The sequence below is a fragment of the Symphodus melops genome, assembly GCF_947650265.1.
Source record: "Symphodus melops genome assembly, chromosome: 1".
NCBI classification, from domain to species: domain Eukaryota; kingdom Metazoa; phylum Chordata; class Actinopteri; order Labriformes; family Labridae; genus Symphodus; species Symphodus melops.
In genome coordinates this window covers 2,282,368-2,297,410 of record NC_136691.1, presented here as the reverse complement: position 1 = coordinate 2,297,410, position 15,043 = coordinate 2,282,368, and the positions used below count along the sequence as shown (strand labels likewise).

At 46.3% G+C, this 15,043-nt stretch overlaps 1 protein-coding gene across 1 annotated transcript in view; it reads left to right on the top strand.

Moving 5' to 3' along the window:
- The first annotated feature begins 379 nt into the window (after positions 1 to 379).
- LOC306832419 (polypeptide N-acetylgalactosaminyltransferase 14-like) overlaps positions 380 to 15,043 on the top strand; it is a 28,635-nt gene continuing 13,971 nt past the window's right edge. Inside the window, exon 1 of the mRNA XM_079357081.1 lies at positions 380 to 951. Within this exon, the coding sequence (XP_079213207.1) occupies positions 787 to 951 (165 nt within the window). The 5' untranslated portion in view covers positions 380 to 786. The remainder of the gene's footprint in view (positions 952 to 15,043) is intronic.

Sequence of the window (15,043 nt, the reverse complement as noted above, 5' to 3'; positions counted from 1 at the left end):
GGACGCAACTGATCCCGAGGTAGACGAAAGGCTCATTTTTATTGACTGCTCCTTTTGCAAATGGAGTCATAAATCTAAATATAGCTCATTAACATATCTTAAATAGTATGAGAAAAAAAAAATTTTGGATAACGAAAAGAAATAACGAATAGGACATGATAAAGTTACCACACTGCATCATTTTAGCTGATTATTCATATAAAAAAAGAAATGTTATTGCAGACAATAACAAATGATATAAAACACACTTCCTGGGTGGTTAAAGAAGTCAGACTAATGAATGTTTCATTTTTATTTCATATAATAAGAAAAGAATGCTCTGCTGAACAACCAGTCGATCCGATCTATTTGTTTCTATTCTATAGCACGCTGTAGGTTACTTCTGTGGAGTTTGAGTCGTCGGCAGGTGGAGCCCCGCGCTCTCCCGTTGAAGCCTTCAGGAGGGTCCAGGACACCCTGAGAGAAGCACACCGATTCACAGACAGCCCGACACGCGCGCGGACGCACACTCTGACGCGCACGCGCGGCTGTCAGGCGTGTCAGAGGAGCGCTCGCGCCTCTGAGAGTTCAGACTGGAAGCCGAGAGTGGGAGAGTGGGAGAGCACGCGGGGCTGTGTAGTCGGTGTTTAACCGTCACCGGGAACGAGCACACTTGTGTGTGTGTGTTTTAGTGCGGGTTTGCCGGCTGCTGTGTGTTTGTTTTGTTTGTTTTCTCGTCTTTTTTATAAAAATGGGATTTTGACAGCAGAGGGGCTGCGGGCGCCGCCGCCTCCTCCTGACCGGAAAATGAAGCGTCTCTTTCGGAGGCTGGCGGTGACCGTGGCGGTGCTGGTGTGGCTGGGAGCGCTGGTTTACCTGCTGGTGCTGAGCCGGAGGAGGCTGCCGGAGCTCGGCGTCGGAGCAGCAGGAGGAGGAGGAGGAGGAGGAGGAGGAGAGACGGCGTACAAACAGGTGAAGTACAGAAACAAGCATGAGCTGCGCGCGTGTGTCGGTGTCTCTTTGATGTGCCGGTGTCGCTTTGATGTGCCGGTGGAGACCTCGTGAGTGTGTTTGGAGTTCACGGCGGTGAACGTGGAGCCTCTGTTAAAAGCGCACCAGTTCCCACTTTACTGGGACATTAATGGTCGTTTTCTGTCCCCATAAAGAGAGTTGTTGAGCTGGGAGATGCAGTTCTCTGGCACGAAGAAGAAATGAGCTACAACTCTAACTGTTTGAGTGCCTGAATGAAGGCAAACAGGTTGGCAGAAAGACAACTTGGATTTCAACCACATGTTTTAAAAGATGCTGATTATTTTAAGTGTCTCACATATGATAATTATTTTTAAAAATAACTTCAGATAAAAAGCAGAGTCCTAAACTCAATTTAGGAGATCTGAAATATGAAGCTACCCTCTGGTGTATGATGTGAGAAGAACTCCAAACATTTGCTTGAACTTCACTGAAACATTTAACAGATTATAAAAAAAAAACACTTGCAGATGAAGAACTCAAACATGAGAAATCTCCAAACAAGCTTTTTGCATCAGGACCAGCTCAAACTGTCCAGTCCTGTTTTTTGTTTTTGTTTCCTCCCGTCACTTAAAGCTGCGTTTATTCACCAGCAGGGTGATCCATGTCATCGCTGTCCATTCATCTTTGATATGTTGTGTAAACTACCTCACATGACTTTCTTATAAGAGTTCTGTTTGTCTCAGCTCTACACATGAAGGTGCCCGACTGCTTTTATTAAACCCATACATCCACGGGGGGGGGGGGGGGGGGGGGGGGGGGCGCTGTAATTGTATAAAATCTTTATCAGACTGAAGTGGCTCCTTTGAAGATAATTAGCTTCATTCTGGACCCGGCTTGGTGTCTGCGCCCAGCGTGCACCGCAGGATGTCTGCTCTGCAAAAGACCCGCGCCATGTTAACTGTGGCTGGCAGCATAAATTGTATCGATCCGGCTTCTCTTACCTTGTTTTATTGAACGCCTGGCTCGCTCACACGCACGCGCCTACACACAAACACACACACACACACACACACACACACACACACACACACACACACACACATGCATGCATGCATGCATGCAAATTGGAAATCCTAGAACTGCCCTTTTTAAATCAGTAACACAGACTCTATGTGGAGGTCTGCAGGATGATATCAGAGCAAACCATGAAGTCATTTCAGGCAAAAACTTTATTTGTATTTATATTTGTTTGTTATCTTGCGCTTTCTTTGACTTCACTTTATGAAACATCCTGATTTTTCATTGTGTTTTGATGGATTTAATGAATATTTAAAGGAAACATTTATGAAGATATTTATATGGAAAGAGCACTGTCAATGCACTCGTGTGTGTGTTTGTGTGTGTGTGTGTGTGTGTGTTTGTGTGTGTTGCTCCTCAAACACTGCTGACCTCTCGTTTCCACCTCTGTAGATAAACAGATGATGCCTCTTAGAGTCCAATGTGAGGAAGTGCATTTCTTCACAGATGTACAGAAACTGCAGACTGTAAATATTAATGTACGAAACCTGAGTGAGCCGTCTGTTCCTGCAGGGGGCGCTGGAGGCTCATCAGCAGCAGCCTCCGTGCTGGAAATGCTGCCTCAGCCGAACTTAGAGTCAACCTAACGACAGGCTGAGAGCTGGAGCTGAGGCGGGTTTTAAACCTGATACATCGTTACATCGACCCACCTGTCGAGCATGTCAGCTAAGTCCAGAGCAATCACTTTAGCGAGTGAATTTCTACGTTTATCAGATGTTGAATTACTCATTTTGCTCCTGAAGGAAGTTATTTGGTCGAGTTTAGGCTGCAACCGCTTCTTGTTTGTACTTGTGGCGAAGCTAGTGCGAAAAGCTAGCACGAAGCTAGTGCGAAAAGCTAGCAAAAAGCAAGTGCGAAAAGCTAGCACGAAGCTAGTGCGAAAAGCTAGCACAAAGCTAGTGCTAAAAGCTAGCACGAAGCTAGTACGAAAAGCTAGCCTGAAGCTAGTGCGAAAAGCTAGCCCGAAGCTAGTGCGAAAAGCTAGCCCGAAGCTAGCGCATAGCAATGACTAACAGTTCCACGCTGTTTATGTTTATGTTTATGCTGGAACACATCTCCTGTCTGTCAGGTAGCGGACGGTCTCATCACGTCTGATGGAGGCGTTCACTTGTGTTCTGTTTGAGCTCCAGATGAAAAGTTAAGATGATCAACAATCAATGAAAGGACTGAATGTTTGATTTGTCTTCTAACTGCAGGCGATGGGGACGTTTGGGATTTTAAGGAAGTCGTATTAACAGAAGAAAAAGACAGGCGGGCGGATATGAAAAAAACCGCATCAATTAAAGAAGCGAGGCTGAAACACAGAAGCATCAAAGATGTGATGAGTGCAGGAGGGGGGGGGGGGGGGGAGTGTGATCATCATGTGTCAACAAACACTCAGTGTTCACCGTGAGGCCGAGAGGGAGGAGTTGACTTTCACCTGTTGGATAATTTCACGACGTGAAGCTTAATCTGCTGTTGCTCTCTTTGTAAGTTGCCCAGATAAAAATCCTCCACGAAACGCCTGAAATGTGAATTTGATCTGCAATTAAAGCACTTCAGCAGAAGAGCGAGAAACAGCTGCAGCCACTTAGCCGATGACGAGACGGAAGAAAAAAAAACCCCCCCAAAACAAGCAGGACTGTCTTGTGAGGACTCGTTTGTGAGAGAATGAGTGTGTGTATTGTTTTCAAGTCTGAACACACACACACACACACACAAACCTCGGCTTAGTCCTGTGCCAGACACACACACACACACACCAAATGAATCCTTCAGGTGTTCACAGCCAGTGTAAAAGTATCAGATCTTCAGCAGGTATATGATGAGAGCAGCTCAGTGAGACCTGCTGTGATTCATAAAAGGACCCTGGATATGAGACTGTCTTTAATGAAGGAATATTTAAAGGGGAAAAACTGCAGGCCTGTGATGTGTTCACAGACATAATGTGTCTGTTTATGCAGACAGACAGCCGATATATAAATATATATCAATCCTGTAGCTCAGAGGCGTGAACTCTAACACCAATGAGAGCCGTGATAAATGGATTTAAAAGTGTCCATGCTTCACGTCATACTCTGAAAAATGAATCTTAATACGATGTTGAGCGTCAGCAGAGGAAGGTTTGGAAGTTGAGGACGCACCGCCGGAGGTGTGGAAGCATGTTTTAGCTCCAACGTGACAGAAAATGAAAAGAGGTGAGAAGATAACAGACGAGACAATATGACAAGAGGAGGGAAATATTCTACTGCAGAAATAACACAACCAACATGATGCAGCGTTTAATGAAAAAAATCAAAAAGGTCAAACCACGGACAAACAGGTGAGCAGCTTCCAAAGGAATCTGTTTCACTCATCATGTGTCTAATGTCGTCACAAATCCTGAGTCACATGACGTCCCAGGATCAGGGGGAAGAGAATCTGACACCTCCATTTCCAAACAGTGTGAGGGAGTCCTCAGGAGGTGGTCTGGCACCTCTCCAGCTACCAGACAAATTTCCAGATTTGGGCCACACCGGGTCTTGAACCGGCAACCCTCCGGATCCCAACCCAAACTGAAGCTGGATTCAGAAGGTCAAACTAAATCGAACCCCTGCACCGCTGATAGGTTTGTGTGAAAAGGCCGACGTGTCGCTTCGTGGAGCCTTACTCCTCGTTTAAATTGCATGCTGGGACGCGGATCGCTAATTGGAAAAGCAGGGTTCTCATCCAGACGCTGGAATATGTTCCTGCGATTATGCAGACTTGCATGTAATCAGATGTTGTTTACATGGGCTCTTACCTTCATTACTGGCCTAATTACACTGTAATCACATCATTAATGTGCATGGCATTAAAAGTAGCCCGTGGTTTTCAGCTGCAGGTGAGACTCTGCAGAGGTAAATAAAGAGAGTGGAGCTAACGCCTTCAAACGGATCAGCAGCTGCTTATTTCCACCTGAGAACACGCTCCACGTCTCTCGGCTGCAGAATGAAAATCTGTGCCGTGTGTGTGTGTGTGTGTGTGTGTGTGTGTGTGTGTGTGTGTGTGTGTGTGTGTGTGAGTGTGAGTGTGTGTGTGTTCGTTTTGTCAGCTGCACTGGTGGCACTGCGCGCGATTCAAATGCTAATGCTGAATTCCCATTCCTCACAGGATTAGCTCGCACCGCTGTTTACCTCCGACTACTTCCTGTTCAGGGCACCGTGTGTCTGTTTGCACCACACACACACACACACACATGCACACGCACACACACACACACACGAACACACACACGCTCCCACACTTACAGAGTAATATATGCAGGATCACATCCTCATTCCCGTGTGCACACAGAAAAAATAGTATTTCTTGCACAGAAATCTGAACACACACACACACACACACACACACACACACACACACACACACACACACACACACACACTCACAGAAGGTGTTTGGAGAGCCTTTGAAGCAGCGTGTTGGAGCGTGCCGGTGTCCTCAGGCAGGTTGGCGGGGGATCTTTGTGGAGCTTTTTGCCTTCAGAAGTCCAAACATGAGAGGAAACAATCTGTTGGTTTGTTGAATACTGAAGGACACTCTGACTGTCTGTGTGCCCCTCCCTCTCTCTCTCTCTCTCTCTCTCTCTCTCTCTCTTCCTCTCTCTCTCTCTCCCTCTCTTGCTCTCCCCCTCGCTCTGATCCTCTCTCGCTCTCCCCCTCGCTCTGATGGGTGAATCTTGATCCTGGGAGGACAGGTGTTTGATCCGATTTCCAGCAGGATGACAGAGACGTTAAAATATTAAATACGATAATCGGGCCTCTTCCTTCCCCCGAGCGTCGCTAACCGCTCGGTTATCCGTCCGCATCATGTCGCGGCGTGAGCGCTGTGAAGATCCAATCTTAACGTCCCCGATCTGTTCGGTGATCGTCCACGGAGGCCTCGACTTATTTAAAGCATGTTTGATGTTTCACATGTAAAACCTGGATGATGGCGTCATGTGACAGAAGTCGTGTGAGGTCACATGGAGAGGAAGAAGGTTGGACCTGCTACAATCTGTCCCTGAAGAAAACACACCACCCGTGCTGCCAGAGACTTGTTTTGTCCTCTCTGCATTAGAATTGTAAATGTAAGGGCCGCCCGTCTCCGTTGTTTATGCGTGGTCACGTTCCTCCGTCTGGCACGCTGATTTTTCATCGCCTGCCGTGTGTGAGCGTGTTTGAGATAACGCAGGAGAAGAATAAATCTGTATCTGTCGGGATTCTCCTCAAGTGTGCGATGCTTCCCAAAATCTAAATCAAGAAAAAGAAAAACTGCTGCAGATTGAGCCGAAAACACAAACCTTTGTTTCTCTTTCCTTTCTTGAATTCTGTGTAAATGAATGAAGATGGTGTCGTTGGTTAACACGTCTGGAACGCCAGCGTGTGTCAGACATGTTTGCTCACCTAAAGATAAAGTCGTCTGTCTCTCCTGCATCATCTCACCACATCTGCAAAAAAAATCTCCGACCATCCAACCGATGATTGGATCTTTCCCGCAACTTTCTCGGCACCTTAGATCTTTCTTTTTTTTTTTTTTTTCATTTCTCAGTTTCTGTCTCATTTCTCGAGGAAACGAGATCGATGCCCCAATCTGTGTGCTCGCCTTCTGTATCACAACGCCCAATCGCTCCACGATGTCACACGACAAACACACACACACACACACACACACGGGCTGTAGAAATGATTCATTTTTCCCCCGTCGTATGAAACGCAGTTATTGTTCCTTTTCTGGTTGGCTCTCACTATCAGGAGGCATTCACATGGACAAGAGGAGAGGGAAATGAGTTTTCAGAGGCACGATAAGCAGCTCCCAGGGAGGGAATCATAACAATAATGTTGTACAGCAGGCTCTCTGTGCAGGCGGCTCCTCGGGTTGAACTCATCTGTGTTTCAATCAGGAGAGACAAGTCGACGACTCGGAGACCTGTGTGATATCCAAGGAGGTGATGTCGTCCTGAGATTTGAGGCTGATGAAGAACGACGACTGAACATGGTGGAAGAGAAAGCCGCTTTTTTTATTTTATTTTTTAAAATCATGACACGCTAACGATGAGCGAGCGGAGCAGGGCGAGACGTGAGGAGAGAACGAGTGAGCGTGCACGGAGGAGCGATTTGAGAATAAATGACACAAAACAAGCGTGCAAAATCTTTACTGACTGGAGAAAAAAAAAGTTTACGTGACGTCACATCAGAGAGTTCAGGATTTAATGACACATAATAGAAGAGTCTAGAAGCCGACGGATCAATCGACCAGCTGGTGATGTCATTTAAAACGTTTGTCGAGGTATTTCACATTTTACACCCAAAGTAAACCAATCAATCAACTTTGAATTCCAATCCTGATTTAGTCTCCTCACCGTCATGAAAACAAGATCCAGACGGATCTTTCACTGTGTTGCTCTCTGCTCACGCTGACCTCGGATGGTCTGCGAGGGAAACGAGAGGTGAAGAGAGCGAGGAGCGTTCGGAGGCGCCGCTCGCTGAGTTCTTGTTTTTGCTCCTGCGCTGCTTCCCTCTAAATGAACTCTTCGCTTTGATATCACACACACAGACGGGCAATTTGCAATCACCGGGCTGCTCCTGCATTAAGAAGCGTGTTCCTCACAAAAGCACAAGGAAGGAGTGTTTTGCATTTATTTTTTTTCCTCGTCTCCTTTCCGCCTTTATAAATGATTCAGTCGATTCGGATGAAAACAGCAAGAATCAGCATAAATTGTTGGGTTTTTTTACGCTGAGGAGGATGTGCTTTAATCAAGCGCCTTTGACTGAAACTGAACTTAGTATACTGTGTGTGTGTGTGTGTGTCTCTCTCTCACACACACACACACACACACAGATAAACACAGGTATGAAAAGACTGAGCGCTGTTGATCATTTTCACTCTCTGATTCGTAAAGCAGGCTGAGCAGGACGGTGTCAATAAATCACAGCCGAGCGTGTGCAGACATTTTATTTATGTATTTGAAACGCATATACATCAGTGTCATGAGTATCAGTGTGTGTGTCTGTCAGGCTGTGCTGCACACACACACACACACACACACAAACTTGATGTCTGTGTAAAACACAAACATTCACTGGAAATGAACCGTCAGTGACAGGATGTGCTCCGCTCCGTCACGCTGCACGACACATGCATTTACACCAAGGTGTGTGTGTGTGTGTATCTGTGTGTGTGTGTGTGTGTGTATCTGTGTGTGTGTGAAAGAGAGAGAGTAGTTCCCAGGGGTTTAAGTAAACAATTCACTGTCAGCTTTCCACAGTGAGCACATTTTTTGACACAAACAAAGAAAATCAACTTTCCTCAAATGTAGGCACATCTGCTTCTGCTTCAAATAAACGAAGGTACATTTAAATTAAGAGACATGTAGAGACTTTAGGGATCCGTCAAAACAGCTGATCTGATTGGCTCATAATGACATGAAGTGAAACTGAAACCCAGCAAGAGATTCATGACAAGACGGAGCAGGTTCAGGTCGATGTGGGGAAAAGTTGGATCCGCTTGTTTTAGTCCCTCTATTTCAGCCCTCCTGCTCAGAACAGGCTGTTTCTGTGTCTGTAGCTTTAAATATGTAAATGAGCTGTGTCTGACCACGCCCCCTCTCTGGAAGGGCTCGGGTGTACTCGGTGCTTTCTCGCTCCATGTCCTATTGTTTACGGTGAGAAGGCAGACTCAGAGGGCAGAACAAACACCTAGCTGTGGGAGTGTCACCCACCTGGGGGGAGGGGCTACTGCCCTTTGTGATGTCATGAAGGGAAAATCTCCAAACGGCCTGTTTGAGCACATATTTTCTGAAAAGTGGAGCAGGCAGAAGACGGAGAGGACGTGTTATTGCTCTTAAATTGGTGTTTAAACGCACCGTGCAGCAGCTTGGAGGATTTCTTCATTTTGATTGAAATAAGTTGGAACTGCTCTAAAAGTTATCGAGCGCGTCACGCTGCCTGCAGAAATCCTGTTTTAAAGGGTTCAACTGTGGACACCCTGTCCTCCTCTTCGACCAATCACAGACAAGTATCTACGTCCCTATGATGGAGTCAGATTGGTCAGTTTACATCGTCTCACACTTCCTCTTCTTCTTACTTCATGTTCAGGGAGAGGCACACATAATGAGTGTGTGCCTGTCATTGTCTGCCGCTGTTTTCTGTGTGTGTGTGTGTGTGTGTGAGTGAGTGTGTGTGTGCTGGTGTGAAAATTGTAATTCTCACCTTGATGCATGTAGGATTAAGCCATCAATCTAGTTTAGAGAGAGCCGAGGGTACAGTGAGGATAAAGTGAGCGAGGGAGAAAAATAACAGAGACGGGGGAAGGAAGGAAGGAAGGAAGGAAGGAAGGAAGGAAGGACGAGTGGAGGATGCCAAAGTCAAAAAATGAAGGAGGACAAGAGGGAGAGAGCGAAACAAAAGTGAAGAGCAGAAATGAGAGACAACAGCAGTGAGAGGAAAGGAGGGAGGAGACGAGAAGGGAGAGTAGGAGGAGGAGGAGGAGGACAGAAGAAGAAGAGAGTGATGCAAGACAAAGGCAGAACGAGTAAGAAGAAAAGAACGGATTAAAGACAAAAAGGAAAATACAGAGAGGGTGGACAGAGAAGAGGGACAAGAACGCACACACACACACACACACACACACACACACACACACACACACACACACACACACACACACACACAGAGAAGAGTAAATGAAGTGGTTTAAAGCAGACAGAGTACAAGCTGTTTGCGCTGTCTCCACTCATTTGTGCTCCATGTGTCATTTCCCCGCTCAGTGCCGGTTACATCCAGCTCCTCCTGTCACTGCCTCTGTGTTAGCACACACCAGTATCAATACCACCGCAGCAATGCATGCTGGGTAAAAGCAGACGAGAGGTCTCACACAGCAGAGGAAAAGCCCTGAATGATTCTCCAACCTACAACGTTGAATTTCATTGAAGTTGATTTGATCGTCAAGCTTCAAAGAAGTTCTCGCTCACGTTAATGATGAACGTTTTAAAAAACCCGACTCTCCTGCAAACAGGAAGCAGTCAGCAGCGCACAGTGATGGAGTCGCGTTCATCAACAAGCGCACACGTGAGGTCATCGTTTGGGGACGTCAGAGTCTCGGTTGTCTGGGTTGAGAACCGAAGGGTTGCCGGTTCCAGTCCCGATGTGGACCTAAATATCAGTTGTTTGGGGATTGTTTCGGCCTAAAATGTCTGATTTCAGCTTTTCCCCAAAAAAATTGCACTGCATGTTGTGATGTTTTTATCTGTTTTTGGTCATTTAAATTGTGGAAGGAAGCAAAAATTGCAAAATAGTTGATTGATTGATTGATTGGACAAAATTGCAGTGTCGCCCAGAAGTCGCAGGGATTGGTTGAATTTGTGTGAATTGTTGACTTCCTGGAGGGACTGAAATATGGAAGTGTGTCTGACGGCCCGACGGACCTCAGGGTCAAAGGTCATTCACATGGTGATACCACACAGACTTGAGTCATGTGACCCGGCTCGACGTGGAGCCATCGCTCTTATTTACTGACTCACGCGCGTGATCGCATCTCGCCACGGAACTGGAAACAAAAGTTAAGAGTTAAGACATTTAAGGTGGCGTCATATCTGTGTCTGTGCCGTGGCGTCACTCGTTTTGTCTTTTGTTGTCGGGGCGCTAACGGCGGACGCGGCGTCTCCGTTAGCGGTTAATCTACTCGCCAAGAGAGCGAAGAAAAGCAGCGTGTGACCACGACGATATAAACCAGCACTTCTTCTTCTTTTCTTAACTCCCCTCTGAAAACTCCAAACTTTCATTCTTCCTCATAACACACACACACACACACACACACACACACACACACACATTTTAATATATTACCCGCCTGGCCCTGCTGCAGCTTGGAGCCAATAAAGAAAGGGATTAGATCGAAAGCTCTATACTCTGCACACACACACACACACACACACACACACACACACAGCTGGGGTAAAGGCATGTAATGATGCTTGTGTGTGTGTGTGTGTGTGTGTGTGTGTGTGTGTGTTATTGTCGGGATAATGTCCCCTTCATGTGAGGCTAATATTTCAAACAGGGGGCATAACTCTCTGTCGTCATCAGTTTTTATTACTTCTCTGTTTGTGCTTTCATACAGTGTGTGTGTGTGTGTGTGTGTGTGTGTGTGTGTGTGTGTGTGTTTCTCGGTTTATTCAATATTTTTTTGCTACCTGCTGTTTTTAAATTCCAAAAATATATTTTGTGTGAGGGAGGCTCGATGAAAAGAAAGGTGAAAAAGACAGAGAGAGAGAGATGTATTTAGTGTGTGTGTGTGTGTGTGTGTGTGTGTGTGTGTGTGTGTGTGTGTCACAGAGTAAATAAAATGGAGGCAGGAGGACACGCGGAGAAATCAAAGAAAAGAAGGAGCTCATTTTATTTTTTCGTCGCTTCCTTTAACTTTGTTTTTATTCCTGGCTGTCTGTAGCAGAGGATGAATTATTGCTCTGCATCCAGACTGCTTGCTCTGCAGTGTTTGCAAAGCATCACCCCCAACACACACACACACACACACACACACACACACACATTTATATTCAGCAGTAGTGCAGGTAGAAGAAGAGGAGGAATGTGATTGGATAAAGAGCGGGCCTGGTCCTCGGTCCGCTGGGATGTCTGGATTAGAGCGGGGGGGGCGGAGCTCCTGAAGGCGTCTTTGCACACGCAGTCCTGGACTGCATGATAAACATGTGAAGCTGTCTGCACACAGGAGAGGAGTGAAAAACACAAATCAAAGCCCCATAGATAGATGTCTCACCTTCAGGATCTGTACGCAGGAAGTCCATCATGTCGAGACGAGGACACGGCACACGGCTCTCCCTCCTCGCGTCTCTGCTGCGCCGTCTCTCCTGTCTTCCTGTTTCTCTCCCAGCGGAGTGAAGACGGCGCTTGCAGTTGTCACAGGCAGAAGTTGGGCGAGTTGCATAAACGAATTAGATTTGCTGGACTTCCTGCGTCTCACCGCAGAGCTCAGCAGCAGAGACGCAGACCGAAAGTCGAACGCCCTCAAATTGATCAACCTGTTCAAACTCAGAGGTTTTCCTCCAGCGAGCTGGAGTCATTAAAAGCAGCTCGTACCCCCGTGATGACGTGACATGACGCACAGGTGTCAGGAGATCCAGACGCTCTGTTTCAGGTCAGAGGAGGATTTTCAAGCCGTGTTTCAGGTCTTTCAGTTCGGTGCGTTTCTTGCATCAGTTTTCTGATCCATATTTGTGTGAGAGGCTAAAATGTGTCAAATCTGTACAAAGGTAACGTTTTAAACTCCATCCCATCTGCCACCTCATCCATATGCATGCAGGCGCACAAACACAGTCACACATCGCACACAAGACGATTGGCCTCGGCTGATTTACTCGCCGCACTTTTCTCTTTTTTTTGTCTCAGTTGAACAGAGAGCAGAAGATTCGCAGAGAAAAATCATTTAAATTCAAGCGGAATTTTAGATGTAAACACCTACGACCACACTCTCTCTCTCTCTCTCTCTCTCTCTCTCTCTCTCTCTCTCTCCGATGCTCTGCAGCGGATGCTTTCATCCTCGGCTCTCTGCTGTACCATGAATATGCGATTTGATCCCTGTGGAGGGACTCTGCCTCGTCTCCGCTCTGCCGCCTCCGCTGGGCAAGACGAGGTCAGAGGTGAGGCTGAGTTACAGAGCGGTGCCTGGTCTGAGAGGAGGACGCTTTAAGTTGTGCTTTATATGTGCAGGGACACTTTTAAGATCGCTTTACTATTCAAGGACGGAGACATCAGAGTGTGCTCGTGAGGACTTGGGGACGAGTTTACTTTCAAACATGGCCGCTTAACAGCAACACCCAATCGAGGTCAAGCCCAAGTCCCAGAGCGCACTGCTCACATGGGGCGGGGACGGGCAGCTCGTGGTTGATCGAGGGAGGCTGTGAGCACCCTGACGTGGTCCTGATGTCATCAAGCTGACCGTCCAATGGGAGGACGGCGAGCATTATTCATTATTATTATGATCATATTCTATGTATTTGTCTTTATTATTTTATCGTCCTCTCGACGTCATTTTAAACGAGCGCCTGCCCTCCATGATTATCGAGGATGAATAAAGGTAAATGTATGAATGAGTGAAATCAAAGGACAGAATCTGACTGATCCAGAATCAGCAGGTTTTGAGACTTCATGTCATCTTTGTTGACGAGGATGCAGCTTTTGATTTGTCGAGCTTTGAGCAGCTGATTGTAAAACACACAGAGGAAGATCTGAAACAAGTATGACAATGTGTGTTTATGTTTCCATCTCCTTCTTTTTATGGTCCGTTCAGAATTGTCTGCAGGTCAGTCAGAGGTCGTTGACCCCGTGTGGGCGTGTACGATGTGAGCCCGGGCGTTTGATTGGTTCCTGAAGTTGTTTGCTTTCATTATGCACACGCTGTATTTAATGATAATAAGGTGTTTTTAAACTTTATTTTGAAAGGACAGCTGAAGAGAGGAAGAGAGAGTCCAAAGTTGTTCAAACTCTCACCTTTGATGAAAACGGAAACCTGTAAAAAAAAAAAAAAAAGAAAAAAAAAAGTGTGTTTTGAAAAATGTTTAGACGCTGTGAGTCGATTCAGAATCTCAGGACATGAATCACCTCCAGACTTTATATTCAAAACAACCAGTAAGCAAATACCGACTCTGTGTCCGAATCAGATCTTACTCTGTGACCTTTGACCCACATTGAGTCCCTGCAGACTTGACTCTGACCCGGGTCCATCCGTTGACTTCTGCAGCACTTCAGAAAAAAAAACAAAACAAAGAAAAACTAAAAGTTTAACTTGACTTGAACTCATCACGATGCAGATAAAGTTTGTGAGTTTATAATGATGCTTGTAGCAGTGCTTGTGTGTGTGTGTGTGTGTGTGTGTGTGTGTGTCGAGGTGTTTTCATGTGTGTCAAACCAAACGAGCCCTGCTGCTGCAGGGAGAGATCTATACACACCCTTAATTGATGAGCGAACAGTGTGTGTGTGTGTGTGTGTGTGTGTGTGTGTGTGTGTGTGTGTGTGTGTGTGTGTGTGTGTGAAGAGACGGAGAAAGAGTAGATGTTTGTCTCCCTGTGTATGTGTGTGTGTGTGTGTGTGTGTGTGTGTGTGTGTGTGTGTGTGTGTGTGTGTGTGTGTGTGTGTGTGTGAAGAGACGGAGAAAGAGTAGATGTTTGTCTCCCTGTGTATGTGTGTGTGTGTGTGTGTGTGTGTGTGTAGTATTGACGTAGCTGTGCTCTCTCCAGACCTGAGCTCAATAAGGCCTGACTTCAAACAAACAGAACGCAGGAGGAGAGAGGAGGAGGTAAAAATAAAAAAACAAGGCGAGGAGGCGTGTGGGTAGAACGAGGGCCAGGTGAGCAGAAGGATCTCGGACCGGAGAGGAGAGGACGGGCGGAGGAGGAGGAGGAGAACGAGGAGGCGTGTCCAAAGAAGAAAAGAGGAGAAAAAGGAGGTGAAATAGTCGTCGTCCTTGATGCGAGCGCATGGCTTCATTTTTTCAATCTCAGATGAGAAACGGCGTGCTCAAGCGCAGAGCGAAGATTTATTGTGGCGCGTTCAGCCGCTCATACTAACAAGAAATCTCATTGTAAACTCCGGAGAGCAAATCTCTCTTTGTTTTTCATCATTTTGTGTCAGACTGAGGCGGCCGAGCTTCTCACTGTTTGTTTTTCATCAGTGTCACTTGAGGACGGCCATGCACTCATGTTAGTGTTCGGCACCATGTTCCTTTTGTCAAATACGCTCACACATAAGAAATAACAGAGCCCATAACTCCAGTGTGTCCTGTGTAAATGTGTGTGTGAGTCCTGACTGTGTACAGTGAGGGAGAAGCTGGAGTCTTGTGTTGTTGTCAGAGCTGTGTTTACATAGACGGGACAGCCGGCTCCTCCCCTTCAGTATAAAAGATGTTTTAGTCAAGAAGAAGAAGAACATACTCACTGATTATTTGGATGTCACGTTAGCATTTTTCGCTAACGTGACATTCGCTAACATGTCGTTGTTAACGTTTTTCGCTAACGTGACAT